The following is a 17,071-nucleotide window of genomic DNA, read 5'->3' on the forward strand; positions in this document are numbered from 1 at the left end:
TCTATTAATCTAAAATGCTTCCAAAATAATGCAGTTACAAAATGATCTACATTTCTCAACAGAAGTTGCATTAGGTTTTGTGGACAAGCGTTTTACTGATAATAATATTTTCAACTTTTTTTGGAAAGTAAAACTTGTCCCTTATTTCCAAACCAAAAGAAGTGAGGAATGCAATTACAACCTACCAGTATCTTCCATCTTCTTCAGGAGGGGAATAACAAGCACATGGTGATGGAGCACGATGGCAACCAAGCCCTGTAACTCTACCTCCAGACCAAGGTGAATGGCAGGGCAGTGTTTGAGGACTGGACAAACTGTGCCTTTGGGACCCTTGCAAAGAGAGAACCCAAACAGCCACTATTCTTAAAGAAGTAAAGCAACAGCCATAATTAAGTCGCAAGATTGTATCCAAAGAAAATACTGACTCAAATTCAATAAAATACAAATTAGTCAAAATGCGCTTCAAATCATTACAGAATCTCAAATCTCATACTTAGAGGTGCATACAAAATAACAGCTTAATATTTGTGTATATAGAGGAAATGCTGTATGTTCTTTTTTTTAAAAACAAACAAACCCTCAATTAGTGTTAAGGAGCTGAAACATCTCATTGTTTTACCCTATTTAGATTATATTAGGTAGATTTCATGTAGATTATATTAGATATATTTCATATATGGTACACTTAAAAGTAATCTTATGAAATTACCCAAATGGAGTAAAAGGCTGACTTTCAGCAGGTACCTGATTAGAAAGTCAGGAAACACCTGCAAGCTTTCTGTCCCGCTCTTACTGAGGAGTGGGCCATAGCGCCTGCCCACCAGAGGGAGGGAGAACCACATACCGGCTACCGCAGGACAACCAGGCACGCTTGCATGCAAACTCGCCTTTTTCTTTTTCACTTCAAAGAGAGTTTTCTACCATTTAAAATGGTCAAAATTCAAAGCAGAAAAAGCTGGACATAGGGAGGGAGGGAGAGGTGAGGAAAGAAGGAAGAAAGGTTCTATGCATTCCTCATAGTCAGGAAGAATGAGAATATATTGTGGCTACACATGGAACATCTCTGACCTGTCCTACAACTTCTGCTCTTATGGACCATGCTGTCCCAGAGAAAACACAACGTGAAAGCGCTTTCTGTTCGTCTCAGGCTCCATGAGCCCTCTTACTTGTAGAGAGAAAACACAAGTGCTGAGGAGGACTTTGGGGCTGCCTGTGCACTTCCCACGAGCACTGTCCAAGTCAACGGAATAATGTCATACTCTGCCTTGAAGGCTTCTGAAGTCAAGCCGCATTCTCTCTGCTGAGAGAATCATTCTTATCAAAATAGCCAGATAACTGCCACAAGACAATTATGATCTGTCATCATTACTGTTGGTGGCTGCCAGCGATTTATGGGGAAGAATACAGCTTGATTTTCAAAGCCTAACCCTGAAGAAGCAAGACAACCAAAAACTTGTTTTAATGAGTTAAAATGAACCAGCTTGACATGGAAGTCACAAAGGAAAAAAATCTCAAAGAGGGAAAAGTATACCCAATCGGCACAAACTTAGCATTTCTCAAATGTAAGTTACAAGCTCAAAATGCAGGACAAATATCTTTCAAGAATCAGAAAGCCAGGCCAAAATTCATGGCTGAAGACGAATTCTGGCCAAGTCTCTAAGAGAAGGAGAATTCTTGCCTCTATTGTTCCTTTGGGTCAAGGAGGCAGAATCTTTTGGGTACTCCGTAATATACAGATGGACCAGGAGAGACCAAACAAAGCTCCTATTTGCAGAATGAATAATTAAAAGCACCCACCTCTGGTTCTGCAGATTTCTGGTTCAGGTGGTTAAATTCCAAGGCAGTAGAGAGGCCCATACTTTTTATGAACACTCCTGTGCAACTCCGGCCTCTAGGCCAATGTGACTGGACGCACCGTAGACCATGGCTCGGGAAAAGCCAACTGAGTAAGCATCTAATACCAAAAACCACTTCAAACCAATGTTGGTAACACTTAATCTAAATGTATTTACTTTCTTCTAAACTAACTCCATATCTTCCCTATGGAGATTCAATTTTGAAAATCTGAAATAAATGAAGGTTCCCATTTTAAAAAGTAAGATGTAGCCAACAGAAGAAATATGTCTATATTACCATGAAAGCAAGTATTTTTCAGACAGAATCCTTTAATAATTCAGAAATGTATATCTCACCAATGCATTTTATAAAAATGGTATCATCTCAAAGGTATCAGGAAAGATGCATGTACTCTTTCTGACTCATTTGCTAAAGCATTTTCTGTCCATTTCATTACCATCACCATACTCTACAATCTTCTACAGTGGCTTTGTTCAGAACATCTGAATTTGGATAAGAAATCCTGAAGATGAACCAAGTGGAAAGAACACAAAAAAGAGCTAGATATGTCTAACGTACAACTTGCTTCTTTTCTTCAAACATCTCTTCTGCCCAAACTGTTAAGATGTTTATAAAATTCCTGGAATTACCTTCTGAGGTCACTGAAATAAGACAGCCAATAGCTCCATTGCTTCCTAGAGCATAAAGGACTACAGTAACGTCTTCCATCTGTAAATAAATGGAAGGCAGATTCTATAACAAATAAGCTGAAGATTATATTTGAAGGCATAGTTTTATTATTTTTACTAGTGGCAGGAAGGTGACCTTAATACATAAACTCTTTCTCCTTTGTTGGAATCTGCAAATAGCACCCTACTGTATGCAAAATGTTGGTTCAGTAAGAGACATTTTTGTGGTACTTTAAAAGGTTGGTTTTGCTATTTTTCTTGAATAAACTAAGTCTTTTTTTACCTAATCTATTTTTCATTTCAATTGTTAATTTGCTGAGCAAACACTTTTTATCTATTTTTATAGGTGTTAAATTAAATCTCAGCCATGGCTCCCTCTTTACCCTGTCAAAAATCCTACTTAAATACAGATGTACACACCAGACACAGCAAGTATAAGGCTTATTGTAAATAAAATGGTTATGATATTTACCACACACACACACCCAGATAATTTAACTCAATGCCCACTATGTGCTGTTGGCCTGCTACGAATACTCCACATGCATATTTCAGGGGTCCCCCTTTCGGCTCTTTGTAGCTTCCCTTAAGGACTAGGTTAGCAAGATGAGAGCAGCAGCATTTGACAAGATCAGATATTCCTGATACCAAATAATGACAAAAGAACTTCTTACACCTTCAGAGAATGTTTTACTAGAGAATTTCAAAGCACTCCCTATTATCTCACTTTCTGTAACTGGACAAACACAACACAATTATGAAACTGGATGGCAACAAATCTCAAACAGGCTGAACCAAAGGTGGAAACTCAGGGTTATTAGTGCTTCTAAGACCCACAATTTATCCTCATTGGAAAACACGCCCTATGCAACGTGAGAAGTAAAAAGGAAGTTTCATATAACACATGATTTTAAACCGAACAGTCTCAGTGGTTAAAAATAAACAAACAAGAAATTTGTTAATATCCATCTTAGCATTTAATATATGCAAAAATGTGAATTATTTAATAAACAAGCTAAAACATGTTCACTGTTTTTGAATTTGAAAATGTGCTGTCAATTTGAAATCACACGTTTGATCTGTATCAGGAGACAAACCATCCTGCCTGATCGGGCCTGCATGTGGCAGAGTGAGCCTTGCCCCCTCACCACTCTACCCACCCCCACAAAGAAGAGTCCAATCACAGCACAGCCAATATAATGATGAGACATATCAAATGCAAACATCTTTTTCGCTTTAAAGTATTCTCTAAATTTGGCCAAACTCAGTATTTAATACGAAAACCCTGCCTCACAGCAATGATGCCTGCAGCCTTATCAGATCACTCACAACAAAGACAATCTAGAAAGAGGCCGTTCCCTCTTTCAACTCAAAGGTTAGAACTGAAGTAAAGGCAGTTAGAGCAAAAGGAAACACACAAACACATCCTCAAACACACCCACACAAATTGTGGCAACTTTCACATCTGACAACAACTGAATTTCATTCCAAGCAGGTTTTAATGACAGCTTTGCTATTTAAAAAATTCAAGTAAAATGCTCAAGTAAGGATGTTTCAATGCAAGAGGAAAACAGCAGCTACAATCTTAAAATTTTACTCCATAATGGAATCAAGACCGACTCTGGCTGGTGGAGACCAGGTGGCAGGGACAGGCAGGTCCCATCCTCCCAAACCTGCACTGCCGAGAACCACAAGCTGCAGGCACTGCTAAGCGCATCTGATCTCCACCATAAACTTAAGGTGTGCTGATTTTCCCTTTTCCTCTGAGAGATCAGTTGGAGAGGACATGATGCAGGAATAACAGTTTTACATTCTGGGTGAGAAAGTGCTATGACCGCACAGATTTGCTTAAAAAATTTGATTATGGCAAGCTTGAGGTAAAAATCATTTTTAAAGGGTCAATTTTTCATTTACATATAACCAATACATCTTATTTACATATATATGACCCAATTTTCATTCAGCTTTCTTTATATGAAGGCTACATTTTAACTGGTATGTAACCGTTATATACTATCTTTAGAGAAAGACTAAATATCCTCTTATTCACAGGCAGTTCTGATGATAACAGTTTGTCTCCACATTGAGAAGTGAATATCGTTAAAACCTCAAATAACAAAAAAGATGAAGACCTAGTGTTAAATCTGTGTAGGGCCGCACCAGCTATTCAAGGAGTCAGCAGCTATCTAAACACAAAGCAAGGATGACTGAAGACATGGACCACTGCTTAACGCTGCTACTGACATGAAATTCTTATACTGGGTTCATTTTTTCTTTTCAAAAAACACTGATTTTTCTAGTGATGTTCAACTTTAAAAAGTTATCTTAGTTCTTTAACCCTCAGAGAACTGCTATATTTAGGCTGCTAACCAAAAAAATAATCAAGAGCATGTACCTTTGTCCAGTCCCCAAGGGTTAAAGTGCAGGAACTGTCTATAACCTGGTATATAAGGCACCCTATTCCACTTTTTTCTTAAAAGAAACCTTTCCTTTGGTTTCTTGCAGTTTTTCAGTGAGTCTGTCCTTTGTCTCCTCCATCTTCTCTGTGAGGCGCTCCTTTGTCTCCTCCATCCTGTCCTGCAGATACTCCTTCACAGGGGGTGGCGTCGACATGTAGCCACGGCTGCGCAGATACTTCACAGTGAAGGAGGTCCCCCCCAGGGTCACAGTGTACCGCGCAGGCGTTGCAATCTGTGGGAAAAGGAAATGGACAGATCAGTACTGATTACAACTGTTGTCTAAAGCAAAAATAGTGTGACGTTAAAATTCCTGTTAATAACCAAACTATCAATTACTTTATTGCTTCATAAGGCTGTTACATCCTATATGGTTTTCCCTCCTAACATTCCGTATTTGTCACCTAGACACTGACCCAGGATTAGAGAACATTCACAGGGGCAGCTCCAAAGTTCTGTACCCATGTGCTAGTGAACCTGGGGGGCAGACTCACTGAGAACCAGAGGGAGGCCTCAGGACCCTCCCTATAACAAAGGCACATGCGTTTCCACTCCCCAGAAACCCTGCCGACCTGCACACACTATTCATCTAAACCGGAACCAAACTGAGGGGCAAGCACGGGCCAAATGTTTATTCTTCACTGAGTTTAGTTTAGTTTCACTTCCAAATCTCTTTTCTTTGGCTTTTCCAGGCTTTATACTACTTTCTCATTACAGTCCATGCTGGGTTTGGCATCCCAACCAGGAACTTCCATGAGGCCAAAAAGTGGTAAAATGGCACACATATAGGAGACATGTACACATGTCAACTGACCAGAGGTTTAAGGTCCCAAACTAACTAGTAGATGAACTGGTACAAAGGGAGAATTGTTAAGAGCACAGGCTGCATCACATTCTGAGGCAAGAAACCTCAGTGTCTGCTGCTCTACCTGAGAAACCAGGTTACAGAAACCAAACACCCAGGTGGACCCTCCACACCTCTTTCCTTGCACAGGAACATGAGCAGAGCCCCTGCTGACACCAGCCCACCTGCGTGCCAACCTTGTGTTTCAATTCCAAGCAGGCCAACAGGCACTGAGCACTGATGTGCCTCCAGAGCACAGCACAGGCACAGTGGAAATACAAAGAAAGAAGACATAACTCTAAATTCCTAGGAGCTCATGATCAAAGACAACAGACATTAAAAAAAGACTTAACACACAGACTGTGAAATGAGAGCATGGGATAAGGAACAGTTATAATTAGGGAAATGGTTTCAACCATCATGACAGTTGGATTAAGGTTAAATTATATACACTGTAACTAAAAACTTGATAATTTATTAATTTAATAAGTTTTAATGTTGAAAAACTCAGCAATTAAGCTTTAGCCCTCTAGTCAAAATTATCATATAAGAAATCTCCCAATATTTCAGAGGATTTTAATGAGGATGACAGAATAAAACATTATTTTTGAGTACTACTATAAACCCATAATTCTAAATATTTTCATAACAGTAGTAAAATAACATCTAGTTTCCCAATCTCTTCTACCTGTTTTCTTAGGATAAAGCTACATAGAACCTAATTTGTCAGTTGAGAAAAATTAGATTAATATAGCTAAATTCCACAACTTACAATAATGAGTCTTCTCTTCCAAAATAAAGACCCATAAGTGTAAAAACTATCTATTTACAAAGATGTCATTCTCTGAATCCAGACAACTGTAAAGACAATGAACTCCAAAATGAAACATACATTACATCAACAACTAAGTCTAAGGTTTATCACATAAAACAATTTGATTAAACTTTACTATTTTACTTTTTAGAAAGATAAACTATTATAAACAGTAAAATAAATGCTAAATTTCACTAACATGTCAGGTGGCATGTGGATCTCTGAATAAGGAAAATTAATGTACTATCAATAGGAGAAATGTCACAGAGACAACCTGTTCGTTAGAAATTCAGAAGTCTCACTTTGTCTCATCACAGCAGGTTATGAAAAACCTACCTATTCTTAAGGCAATTCTTCCTAAACCACCATTTTACCTGCCCTTAAAAATTTTAGTTTACTTTTAATCATTAGACATGTAAGAGATGAAACACGGTATTTTAAGTTACAAAGGCAACCCTGGGAGCAAGCACGGAGTGTTACAGAGGTTCAGTGTGAGGAGCCATCTACCCACAGCAGTACCTACCTTAAACAGGGCATATGCCGTCAGTGCATTTCCACTCTGGGAATTTTTCAGAATGTTTACTACGCTGTCAGGTAACCCAATAAGTTCTAGAAAAGGAACGACATTCACTCCTCTAAGAAAGAAACAGAAAGTAATTTATATATACATATAGATAAACTTTTAGGGATAAATATTTTCAAAAGATTATCTGAAAACATCAAAACCAAATTCTGTTTAAAAGTCAATCCTGCACCACCAAGCACTCTAATTTCACTCTAAAGGAACAACATGTGCATGAACACCAGCGTCCTGCTGTGTCTCACTGTTCACAGCTTCTGTTCATGGACATCCCTAATTAGCACACTGAGAAAAACAGAATCATTTATCAGAGAAAAATTAATAGCATTAAGTAACCTAGGAGAAATGATCAGAAATGATTCTAATCATTCTCCTGATCTTATAATCTTTAGTTCCTTAGAATGATCCAACTCAAAGTTTAAGACCTACGATTTTTTACCTCTAAAATTACATGTCAAACTATACTATTATCATAAAAACAAGTGATATTATAACACCACTTACTGTATTATGCAAAAAATAAATGATTCTATGGGTTTCATGAAAACTTCAATTATTCTAAAAAGATGCTTCTATTCTATTATCAGACTTAAAAGGCAGGTAAAGAAGCAATTACCATGAATTGCAACAAATTTTTGGAGGGAGGGAAAGAAGGCAGAAAAAGTCTCTAATCCAACTGGTAAGCCCTAATTTCTTTTTAGTTTCCCTGAGTGTCAAGTTTGCCACGCCGGAACACTCGTGCTCTCCCACTCTCTCCCTCACTGCCTGTAGTTTTGCAGACATTGTGAGCCTTCACCTCAAATCACAAGGTTCTTGTTCTGTGCTTCTCCTTCATAAACATAATATAATCATCACAGCCAGGAAACTTAACATGTAGGACAGTACATAGTTAATACAAAAGTACGTTATCTAATGTTAAAATTCCCTGAATTGGGGCTTCCCTGGTGGCGCAGTGGATGAGAGTCCGCCTGCTGATGTAGGGGACACGGGTTCGTGCCCTGGTCCGGGAGGATCCCACGTGCCGTGGAGCAGCTGGGCCCGTAAGCCATGGCCGCTGAGCCTGCGTGTCCGGAGCCTGTGCTCCGCAACGGGAGAGGCCCGCGTACCGCAAAAAAAAAAAAAAAAAAAAAAAATTCCCTGAATTGTCCGGTGAGTCCCTTGTCACTATCTTGTCATGTCTTCCAGTTCTTCTCCAGAAGCGCTGCTCAGCACTTTTTGCTGAGGAGGAAGGCAGGACGTCTTTTTTGATGCTGAGATTTTTGAAGCTCCCAGGCCAGCTTTGTGGTAGAACAGCCTTTCATTTGGATTTGTCTGATTGTTTCCTCATGATTAAATTTGGGGTAAATGTTTTCAGACAGGAAAGCTGCAGAATTGATTCTATGTCCATCTCAGAGCATCACAACAGGAGCCACACACTCAGTCTGTCCTGTGAGTTTGACCTGGTGTTTGACTTGTGTGAGTTTGACTTGTGGTTAAGGTCGGGTCCACAGGTTGCTCCTCTGTACAAGCACTCTTTCTCTTTGTAATTAAGAAAGGAAACAGCCTGGATCCATTATTATTACAGTAGTAGTAATCTCCTAGTTTATTTTTAATATTAAAAAATAATTTGCTTAACTGGGGAAAAGTTGTCCCTCTCTGATTTCACTATAATACTAGGAGATCAGAGACGAATCTCAATAGATACGGATGATCATCACCAGGAATTACTGGCCATCTATACAAGAGGAAACCAGATAACTGAAGGAAACTTTAAAGAGTTAGATTTAAAAATCAACTACAAGTCCAATCCAGTTTCTTTTATCTCCACCCTCATTTCCTTTTCAAATCTCTTAAACAACAGAACCCCACTGAAGCAAGACTTAGTACTACAAAGATTTAGCGATTCTGTGGATCTAATCAAGTCACTAGGTACAATAACACCCTACCATAACATGCTAATCATCTCTTCTGGTACCCGTACAATTACCAAATTATTTCATTAATCATTTCTTAGTTCAGACTAAGCCCTGTATGTAAAATCTACATATTTAACGGCAATCATGCAGGGGGGAAAAAAAGACAACATGTGGCTAAATATAAGACCAAACTGAGTGATTTAAAAACACAAAAAACAACTGGGACCTCCCTGGTGGTCCAGTGGTAAAGAATCTGCCTTACAATGCAGGGGATGCGGGTTCGATCCCTGGTCAGGGAACTAGGACCCCACATGCCACGGGGCAACTAAGCCCATGTGCCACAACTACTGAGCTCGTGCGCCTCAACGTGTAGCCCACGTGCCACAAACTACAGAGCCCACACGCTCTGGAACCCGTGTGCCACAAACTACACAGCCCACGTGCCCTGGAACCCACGAGCCACACCCAAAGAGAAAACCCGCAGGCCACAACTAGAGAGAAGCCCATACACCACAACAAAGAGCACTCGCACCGCAATGAAAGATTCCGCATGCCTCAACAAAGATCCACGTGCTGCAACTAAGACCCAACACAGCCAAAAATAAATAAATAAATGAATAATAAATCTAAAAAAAAAAACTATCATAGGGCTTCCCTGGTGGCGCAGTGGTTGAGAGTCCACCTGCCAATGCAGGGGACACGGGTTCGTGCCCTGGTCCAGGAAGATCCCACATGCCGCGGAGCGGCTGAGCCTGCACGTCCAGAGCCTGTGCTCTGCAACGGGAGAGGCCACAACAGTGAGAGGCCCATGTACCGCAAAAAAAAAAAAAAAACTATCACAAAAACAAACAATAATGACCAAGATATCTTGCACAAGTATCCTGTGTAAAATAAAGAAGCAACCACCTGGTCCCACTTTTTTCTAAACTATTGATTTGATGACTTAACTTTTAAAAAATAACTTTTATTTCCTTTGGAATTTCTAAATATGAAGCATTAATGAGGGTCTGATCCAAATAGTAATATCCACTCTTGTCACAAAAGTTCCCTCAGCCTGACAGAAACCTGTGCTTCACAAACCACCAGCTTTATGGATGTTCCAAATGATGCAAAAGTATATCCACAGTCTGGATGAAGTGCAGTGAAAACCAGTCAGGACTGTGCCTCAAAATGGATCTGTAACTTTAGAAATTTGAGGCCCAAACACAAGGCATCTAAATGTAGAGACAAAATCATCCTCAAAGAGCTTCATTTGACCAAACAGAGAACTTCTTGTTAGAAGATGAAAGATCTCTGCAACTTTTCCAGAGAGAAGCAACAACAAAGCTTAGTTTAACATAAAATGTATGGACTTCCCTGGTGGTGCAGTGGTTAAGAATCCGCCTGCCAATGCAGGGTACACGGGTTCGAGCCCTGGCCTGGGAAGATCCCACATGCTGCGGACCAACCAAAGCTAAGCCCGTGAGCCACAACTACTGAGTCTGCGTTCTAGAGCCCACAAGCCACAACTACTGAGCTCACACGCCACAACTACTGAAGCCCGTGCGCCTAGAGCCCGTGCTCCACAACAAGAGAAGCCACCACAATGAGAAGCCCGCTCACCACAAGGAAGAGTAGCCCCCGCTCGCCGCAACTAGAGAAAGCCTGTGCGCAGCGACAAAGACCCAATGCCGCCAAAAATATAAATTAATTAAAAAATAAATTAAAAAATTAAATCTATGAGGATGCACAATTTAGATCTCCCTGAAATAAAATGTTTCAAAAGCCTGAGATCTTCATCACTGTGTTAACTAAATACAGAATGGCATTTTGCTCTGTGGTGCTGAGAGGCAGTAATGCTAGTTGTCCCTCAAGTTACAAACTATGTTTTCCCTTTTCTTTTAATAGTAAGTAGGGGGCTTCCCTGGTGGCGCAGTGGTTGAGAGTCCGCCTGCCGATGCAGGGGACACAGGTTCGTGCCCCGGTCCGGGAAGGTCCCACATGCTGCGGAGTGGCTGGGCCCGTGAGCCATGGCCGCTGAGCCTGCGCGTCCGGAGCCTGTGCTCCGCAACGGAGAGGCCACAACAGTGAGAGGCCCGCGTACCGCAAAAAAAAAAAAAAAAATAGTAAGTAGGCAACAAGCAAGTAACAGAGAACTTTTTTCAGCTAAAACCAAATAAAATAAACCCAGCCTCTAGTCAGTTGAATTGAAAACCTGTATTTAACACAATCAACTCCAATATCACAATAAAATCATCTCACAGTGAAAGATACACTGCCATTCAAACATAAACTAATATTTTCGAAGTATCATTTCCCTTAGAACAAATCAACTTTCAATTTCTCAAGCATTAAAGACTTAACAAAACATGAGGGACTGTTCTGGAAAGCAACACATCCTACCTAATATAACTTAGCTATGTGATGCTGTAACAGAACTGGACCAGTGGTCACGGTGGGGCAGTAGAGCTGGGTCTGGGAACCAAATTTCCATGCTGACAAAGAGCCAAAGGCAGGCGGTGATGGATGAGGCATACGACTTTAAAGTGGACAGTCCCACCACATTTACACACAGGCATTCACAGAAAAAAGAGGGGGAAGGACAAAACCAAGAAAGGTGGACTTCACAGGGGACAGCAGAACATCACCACAACTGCATCAGTGCAGACACCACCGAAAGCGTCCTAAGTCTAATTAATATTACTAGGTTATTTGAATGTCTGTTTTTTTGGTTATAGAACTCTTTTACTGAAGGCAAGGAAAAGTAAAAGGAACAAAAGTACTCTTTTTAATAGTCCAAATAAGAATCTCATATTCAATTATTAAAAACTTAGATTTCTCCCCCTGAGGCCAGGAGGCTGAATGCTTATTAAAGGCAACCTAGCAAAGGCAAAAGAAACATGGAAGAAACTCATCGTCATCCACAACACCGAATCAGAAAAATCCTAAATGGCTCAAAAAAGAAAATTCAATATGTAGAAAACTATTCATTAAATAGAAGAACTGAATGCCTATGAAAGTTTTATTCAAAATGGTACATGATTTTAGGCTCTGTTAAAAAACTAAGGGCAGTTCCGAAGATTTCTATAAATATTTTTATACATGTCCAGAAAATGTCATTAATAAACAAAAAGATAATTCCATAAAATGCACATATAAGAATCTCTGCAAAGAAAGGAATTCTTAAAGAAAATAATAATACATAATGAAGAAGGAAATAACTGAATAACAAGAACTAAATAGAAAGATATGAAAAGAAACAGAACAGCATCAATTATATAAGGTTAAAAAAAATCCTTTTATTCAACAGAACTTTTGTAAAGAAACATTTCTAATCCCATGTTTCCCAAGAATAAGAATAGTCTCCATTCCATCATCTTTTAATTTAATAAATGATAAGCTTTTTCCAATGAGTGAGCTTTACATTAAAATATTTAATACCTTACTGTCAAACCATTAAATATAACCAAAAACTGAAAATCAGTGGACTTTGGGAAAGTATAAAATAATTCTAAACCCATTAGAGGAGTTTACAAAAACATCAAAGTGGTCTTCACTGTGCATCTCATTGCCTGCAGGATGGTGAGCATACTGTTCATAGGTCACACCCAGGCCACAGGAAGAAAAGCCACACAGCACTCGGGACAGGCACACGCTGGCACACTCAGTTCTGCTGGTGGCAGAAAGAAACTGGTAATCATTGATAATCTGTTTCTACGTGTACTCCTGCTCCTAAAACAGTGTGAATGATACAACTCACTTTAAAAGAAAGGAACAGTAATTAACAAGAAAGGTACATTTAGAAATTCTATGTTTTATAATACCTAGAGGCTAGGACCACTAAATTAACTTTTAAAAAAACATTTACTTTATTGTAGTAAAAAATACCTAACACGAGATATACCCTCTTAACAAGATTTTAAGCGGACAACAAATCAACTTCTGATCAGAACAGAAGACCTTACCTTGACATTCATCAGATGTAACATTAAAGCATAAGTCTGCAATTTGTTCATTTTTGTGTCTACAACAGATACAAGCCAGGCTTTGCAAAATCTTACTAATTTCCAACCAAAACCATACACATGGCAAAATAAGTTATCTTTTCACGTTGATAAACACTGTAAGAAACATTTAAGTACAGAACTCACGCTGCTGCCAAATCTCTGGAAACTAATTTTATTCCTGTGCTATCCTATATGTTGATGGGACACAAGCATAGTGATTAAGGCTTGAAATCAGACTCCGAGTTATTTTGGGAAAAACTAAGTTATTTTGACTTATTCTTGCTTAATCTGTTTTCTCATTAATAAACTGGGAATAATTGCACTACCTGCTTCATACGGTTGCTGTGAGAATTAAATGAGATGATACAGTTATAAAAATTTTAGCATAATACCTGCTGTACACAGTAAGCGAATGTTAGCTACTGTTATTAAAATGTGGAAAACTGCTATGAAAAATAGTCATCCTCTATCAATTGAAGACATTAAAGCATTTAAAAAACTACTTAAAGGCTTTCATTAGTACAATTAAGAGTAACATTCTGATAAAACAGGGAAAGGTGCTCAATCAAGCAAAAACTTACTTTATGGCTGCATAATAAAACGTTCCAAACCAAACACCAGAAGTTATTAGATGCACTGGAATCAAAACTTTTCCATATTGTCTAAATGTTTTCTTAAATCGTTGATAAAGACTAATTGATCTGTCTTGTAAAGGATCAGGTTCTTCCTTTTTTTCAGAGGGAGTTCCTGGGGATGTAGCACTGGATGACAGAACCCTCTTGGATAAGATATCCTGCTCCCACTGTTTATGAAGGATCCCTGGTTGGGGTGGGTGAGCAATGAATGGCTTCCTTTCCTTTGCAACACACTGGGCAGCAGGTAAGTGCAGCCATCGTTTCTGAGGGCCCTGTACCCAAACCACTCTGGATTCTGAGGTATACAAAAGTAATGGTCCCTTCATGTTTTGACAGTGTCCCCAAAGACCAGCTTTATCTGGTTCCATGCATGTCCTATGTGCCAGTCGGAATACAGTCTTTGGTACGTTCCATTGCATTTTGAAGAACGGAGATTGATGGATTCCAGCTTCTATAGAGACTAGATTAAAAAAAATTAGATTATACATAGATTTCCATTATAAACCAATCTACTTCAACATATATCATTAACTATTAAGAAGTAAAAGGATAGACATTGTTACCAAATCCACAGAAATTAATGTTAAGGTATATAGTTCTACCATACCAAATTTTAGAATTTCATTAAAACACATCATTTAAATATGATATAGTAAACCAGTCCAACAGACATCATGGACGGTAAGATTTCCGGGCTATTTTATTGCCACAAAAGGCATATTTGTAGGGCTTCTGTCATTCTACAAAGAAGCAGTGTAGTATAACAGAAAAATCATATCTGGAAGCTAAAGAGCTGGGCCCTAATGTTTTGGGGTCATAATTCTATGCAACTGTCTTTTAGATTTGAAGCCTAAACCCACTAGTAAAACAAGGATTACTTCATAGGTTTTTACAGGAATTATATGAAATTTATGATGAAAAGAAGTGCTTTTGTAAACTAACAAGCATCATATAAGTGTTAGTTATTAAAATATTAAGGTCTGATGAAGAGTTGACATCAATATCATTTATTCTATAATGCTTTTCGACTAAATTATATAAAATTGTAAATTACATATATTATTAACTGGTGAGAACAGACTTTTCCAGAGAGCTACAACTTTGTTAAAAGACAGGATAGAGGGGCTTCCCTGGTGGCGCAGTGGTTGAGAGTCCGCCTGCCAATGCAGGGGACACAGGTTCGTGCCCCGGTCCGGGAAGATCCCACATGCCGTGGAGCGGCTAGGCCCGTGAGCCATGGCCGCTGAGCCTGCGCGTCCAGAGCCTGTGCTCTGCAATGGGAGAGGCCGCAACAGTGAGAGGCCCGCGTACCACCAAAAAAAAAAAAAAAAAAAAGACAGGATAGTATAATTTTAAAAAAACATGGACTTTGAAATAAGATGGGCCCAATTGAGTTAATAGTGGTATTATTTTGAGCAAATTACTTAGCATCTCTAGACACAAAGTTTCCCCACTGGTAAAATAGAATTATTGTATGCATTATTATATAGCAAATCAGTTCCCTTCCCTCAACATCAGGCAGTGCCACCTAACCCCTAATCTTCACCCGCACCTTGCACCAGCTACCTCTCCAATTCTAATACATTGAGAATAGATGATCTTATTTTTTATAAACTGTGTACTTAATAAGAATCACAAGTTTTGAGTTAGCACCTCAGTAAATTAAGCACTCCAACAAATACAGATACACCATCTTACATGAATGTTTGTTACCTGGGATACAAAGCTGTCATTTAAAAACAACTACTAACAAACTGTCTCTTTATAAAATTAATCCCAGACTCATCCCTTCCTAATTAATAATTAACTTAGCTTCTATCAGGCTCTCACAGATGATCCAGCAACACAAGGCAAATGGGCTGTGAAATGAAACTGCAAATCTTGCAAAACAAACAGGCTCCCAGGAAGCCTTTAAAGGTGATACTGGAGATGGCTGAATCAAAGCAAAGCCAGTGAAAAGTGACAGAAGACTCAGACCAGTTAATAACCAAAGAGAAAAGCTACAGGGTAATGACATGTGCTTCAAATAAAGAATGATTTAAACACTAAATGACTAAGGCCATTCAGAGAAATGATTAAGTCTGTAATTATTTTTACAAAACTGACTTATTTCTTTGTTGTGAGTCAGACAGTAAGTAAAGGATATCTTATTGTGCTCGCCTACCACCCCTATTTTACCTATAAATCCATGCCATGCCTACACCAAGGGGAAAAAACACCAACTGGTTATTTATTCTAAGAATTAGCTCAGTTGGAATTATAACCTAAAATCTGTCAAGTATAAAAATTCATTTAGAAACTTTTACTATGAATTTTTTGGTCTCTATTTTAGATGAATTTATTTTGAGGCTTTTCTCCAGCACCATTCATTACTTTTGAATGATTCCTGTCCCTGGCGTTAGTACAGATGTTTTCTGAACTCAAAAGGCTTTCTTTTTCTCTTTTAAACTTATTTCCTTTACAGGGCAGTTTCCCAGGAGGTGAAGTTCCCAGAAGTCTAACTTTCAGATAACTGGATTATTATGTGTTTGTGTTAGTGAATAAAAAGAAAAAGGATTTTTTTAAAAAGGCTCTTTCCAAGCTTCCAGTTTGCATCCCTTCCCCTGGTTTCAACTATTCCCCTCCCATTTTAAAAAACATCTTTATTGATATAATTCACATACTATACAAGTCACTTATTCAAGGTATAAAATTCACTGATTTTTAGTATATTCACAGTTGTGCAACCATCGCCACAATCTAAATTTAGAACATTTTCATCACCCCCAAAAGAAACTCCAAATCTATTGCAGTCACTGCCCATTCCCTCACCCTCCCAGTCCCAGGCAACCACTAGTGTACTTTCTGTCTCTACACTTGTCTATTCTGGACACTTCGTACAAATGGAATCACACTATGTTATCTTTTGTTCCGAATCATGGGGAGCTGGGGATGTTGTGGGGGGAGTGGAGGTGGTTTGAAAATAGATTCCTGGACTCTCTTAGACCTAATAAATCAGAATGTCCTGCAGTCAAGTCACACCTGACAATATGAACTTAAGAACCATTTCTCTAAGCCCATCAAATGGCTTCAGTGCCAGATGCAGCATGGCAGCAAAAATATCATCCATCATCACCATCATCATCATAATGGTAAGGTGTTTTTGATTTTGAGCCCTTACTATGTGGTTGGTGCTTTACAAACATTTTACACGTATTAACTCGTTTTATTCTTGTAACAACCCTATGAAGGAGGGACTACTGTCATCACTTTACATTTGAGGACACTGAACCAATAGCTTGCCCAATGCCACTCAACTGCTGAGTGGAGGAGCTGGGATTCAAACCCAGTTTAATC

At 38.9% G+C, this 17,071-nt stretch overlaps 1 protein-coding gene across 11 annotated transcripts in view; it reads right to left on the bottom strand.

The window, feature by feature from the left end:
• The window catches only part of FAM210A (family with sequence similarity 210 member A), a 39,225-nt gene that overhangs the window by 6,925 nt on the left and 15,229 nt on the right, over positions 1 to 17,071 (bottom strand). For 7 of the 11 annotated variants that reach the window (XR_003792646.1, XR_003792654.1, XR_003792643.1 and 4 more), the window contains 4 exons: positions 13,682 to 14,195; positions 7,163 to 7,274; positions 4,921 to 5,216; positions 186 to 2,565 (listed from right to left, as the gene is read on the bottom strand). Coding sequence is in view for 1 of the 11 variants with exons in the window: in XM_029216557.1 (XP_029072390.1) it covers positions 4,983 to 5,216; positions 7,163 to 7,274; positions 13,682 to 14,154 (819 nt within the window). In the remaining 10 variants the exon portion in view is untranslated. Of the gene's footprint in view, positions 1 to 185; positions 2,566 to 2,587; positions 5,217 to 7,162; positions 7,275 to 13,681; positions 14,196 to 17,071 lie in introns of those variants that run through there. The other 4 variants (XR_003792660.1, XR_003792657.1, XR_003792648.1 and 1 more) reach the window with 4 other exon arrangements.

The sequence above is a fragment of the Monodon monoceros genome, unplaced genomic scaffold (genome assembly GCF_005190385.1).
Source record: "Monodon monoceros isolate NGI ecotype Baffin Bay Population unplaced genomic scaffold, NGI_Narwhal_1 Super_Scaffold_1, whole genome shotgun sequence".
Taxonomy (NCBI): Eukaryota; Metazoa; Chordata; class Mammalia; order Artiodactyla; family Monodontidae; genus Monodon; species Monodon monoceros.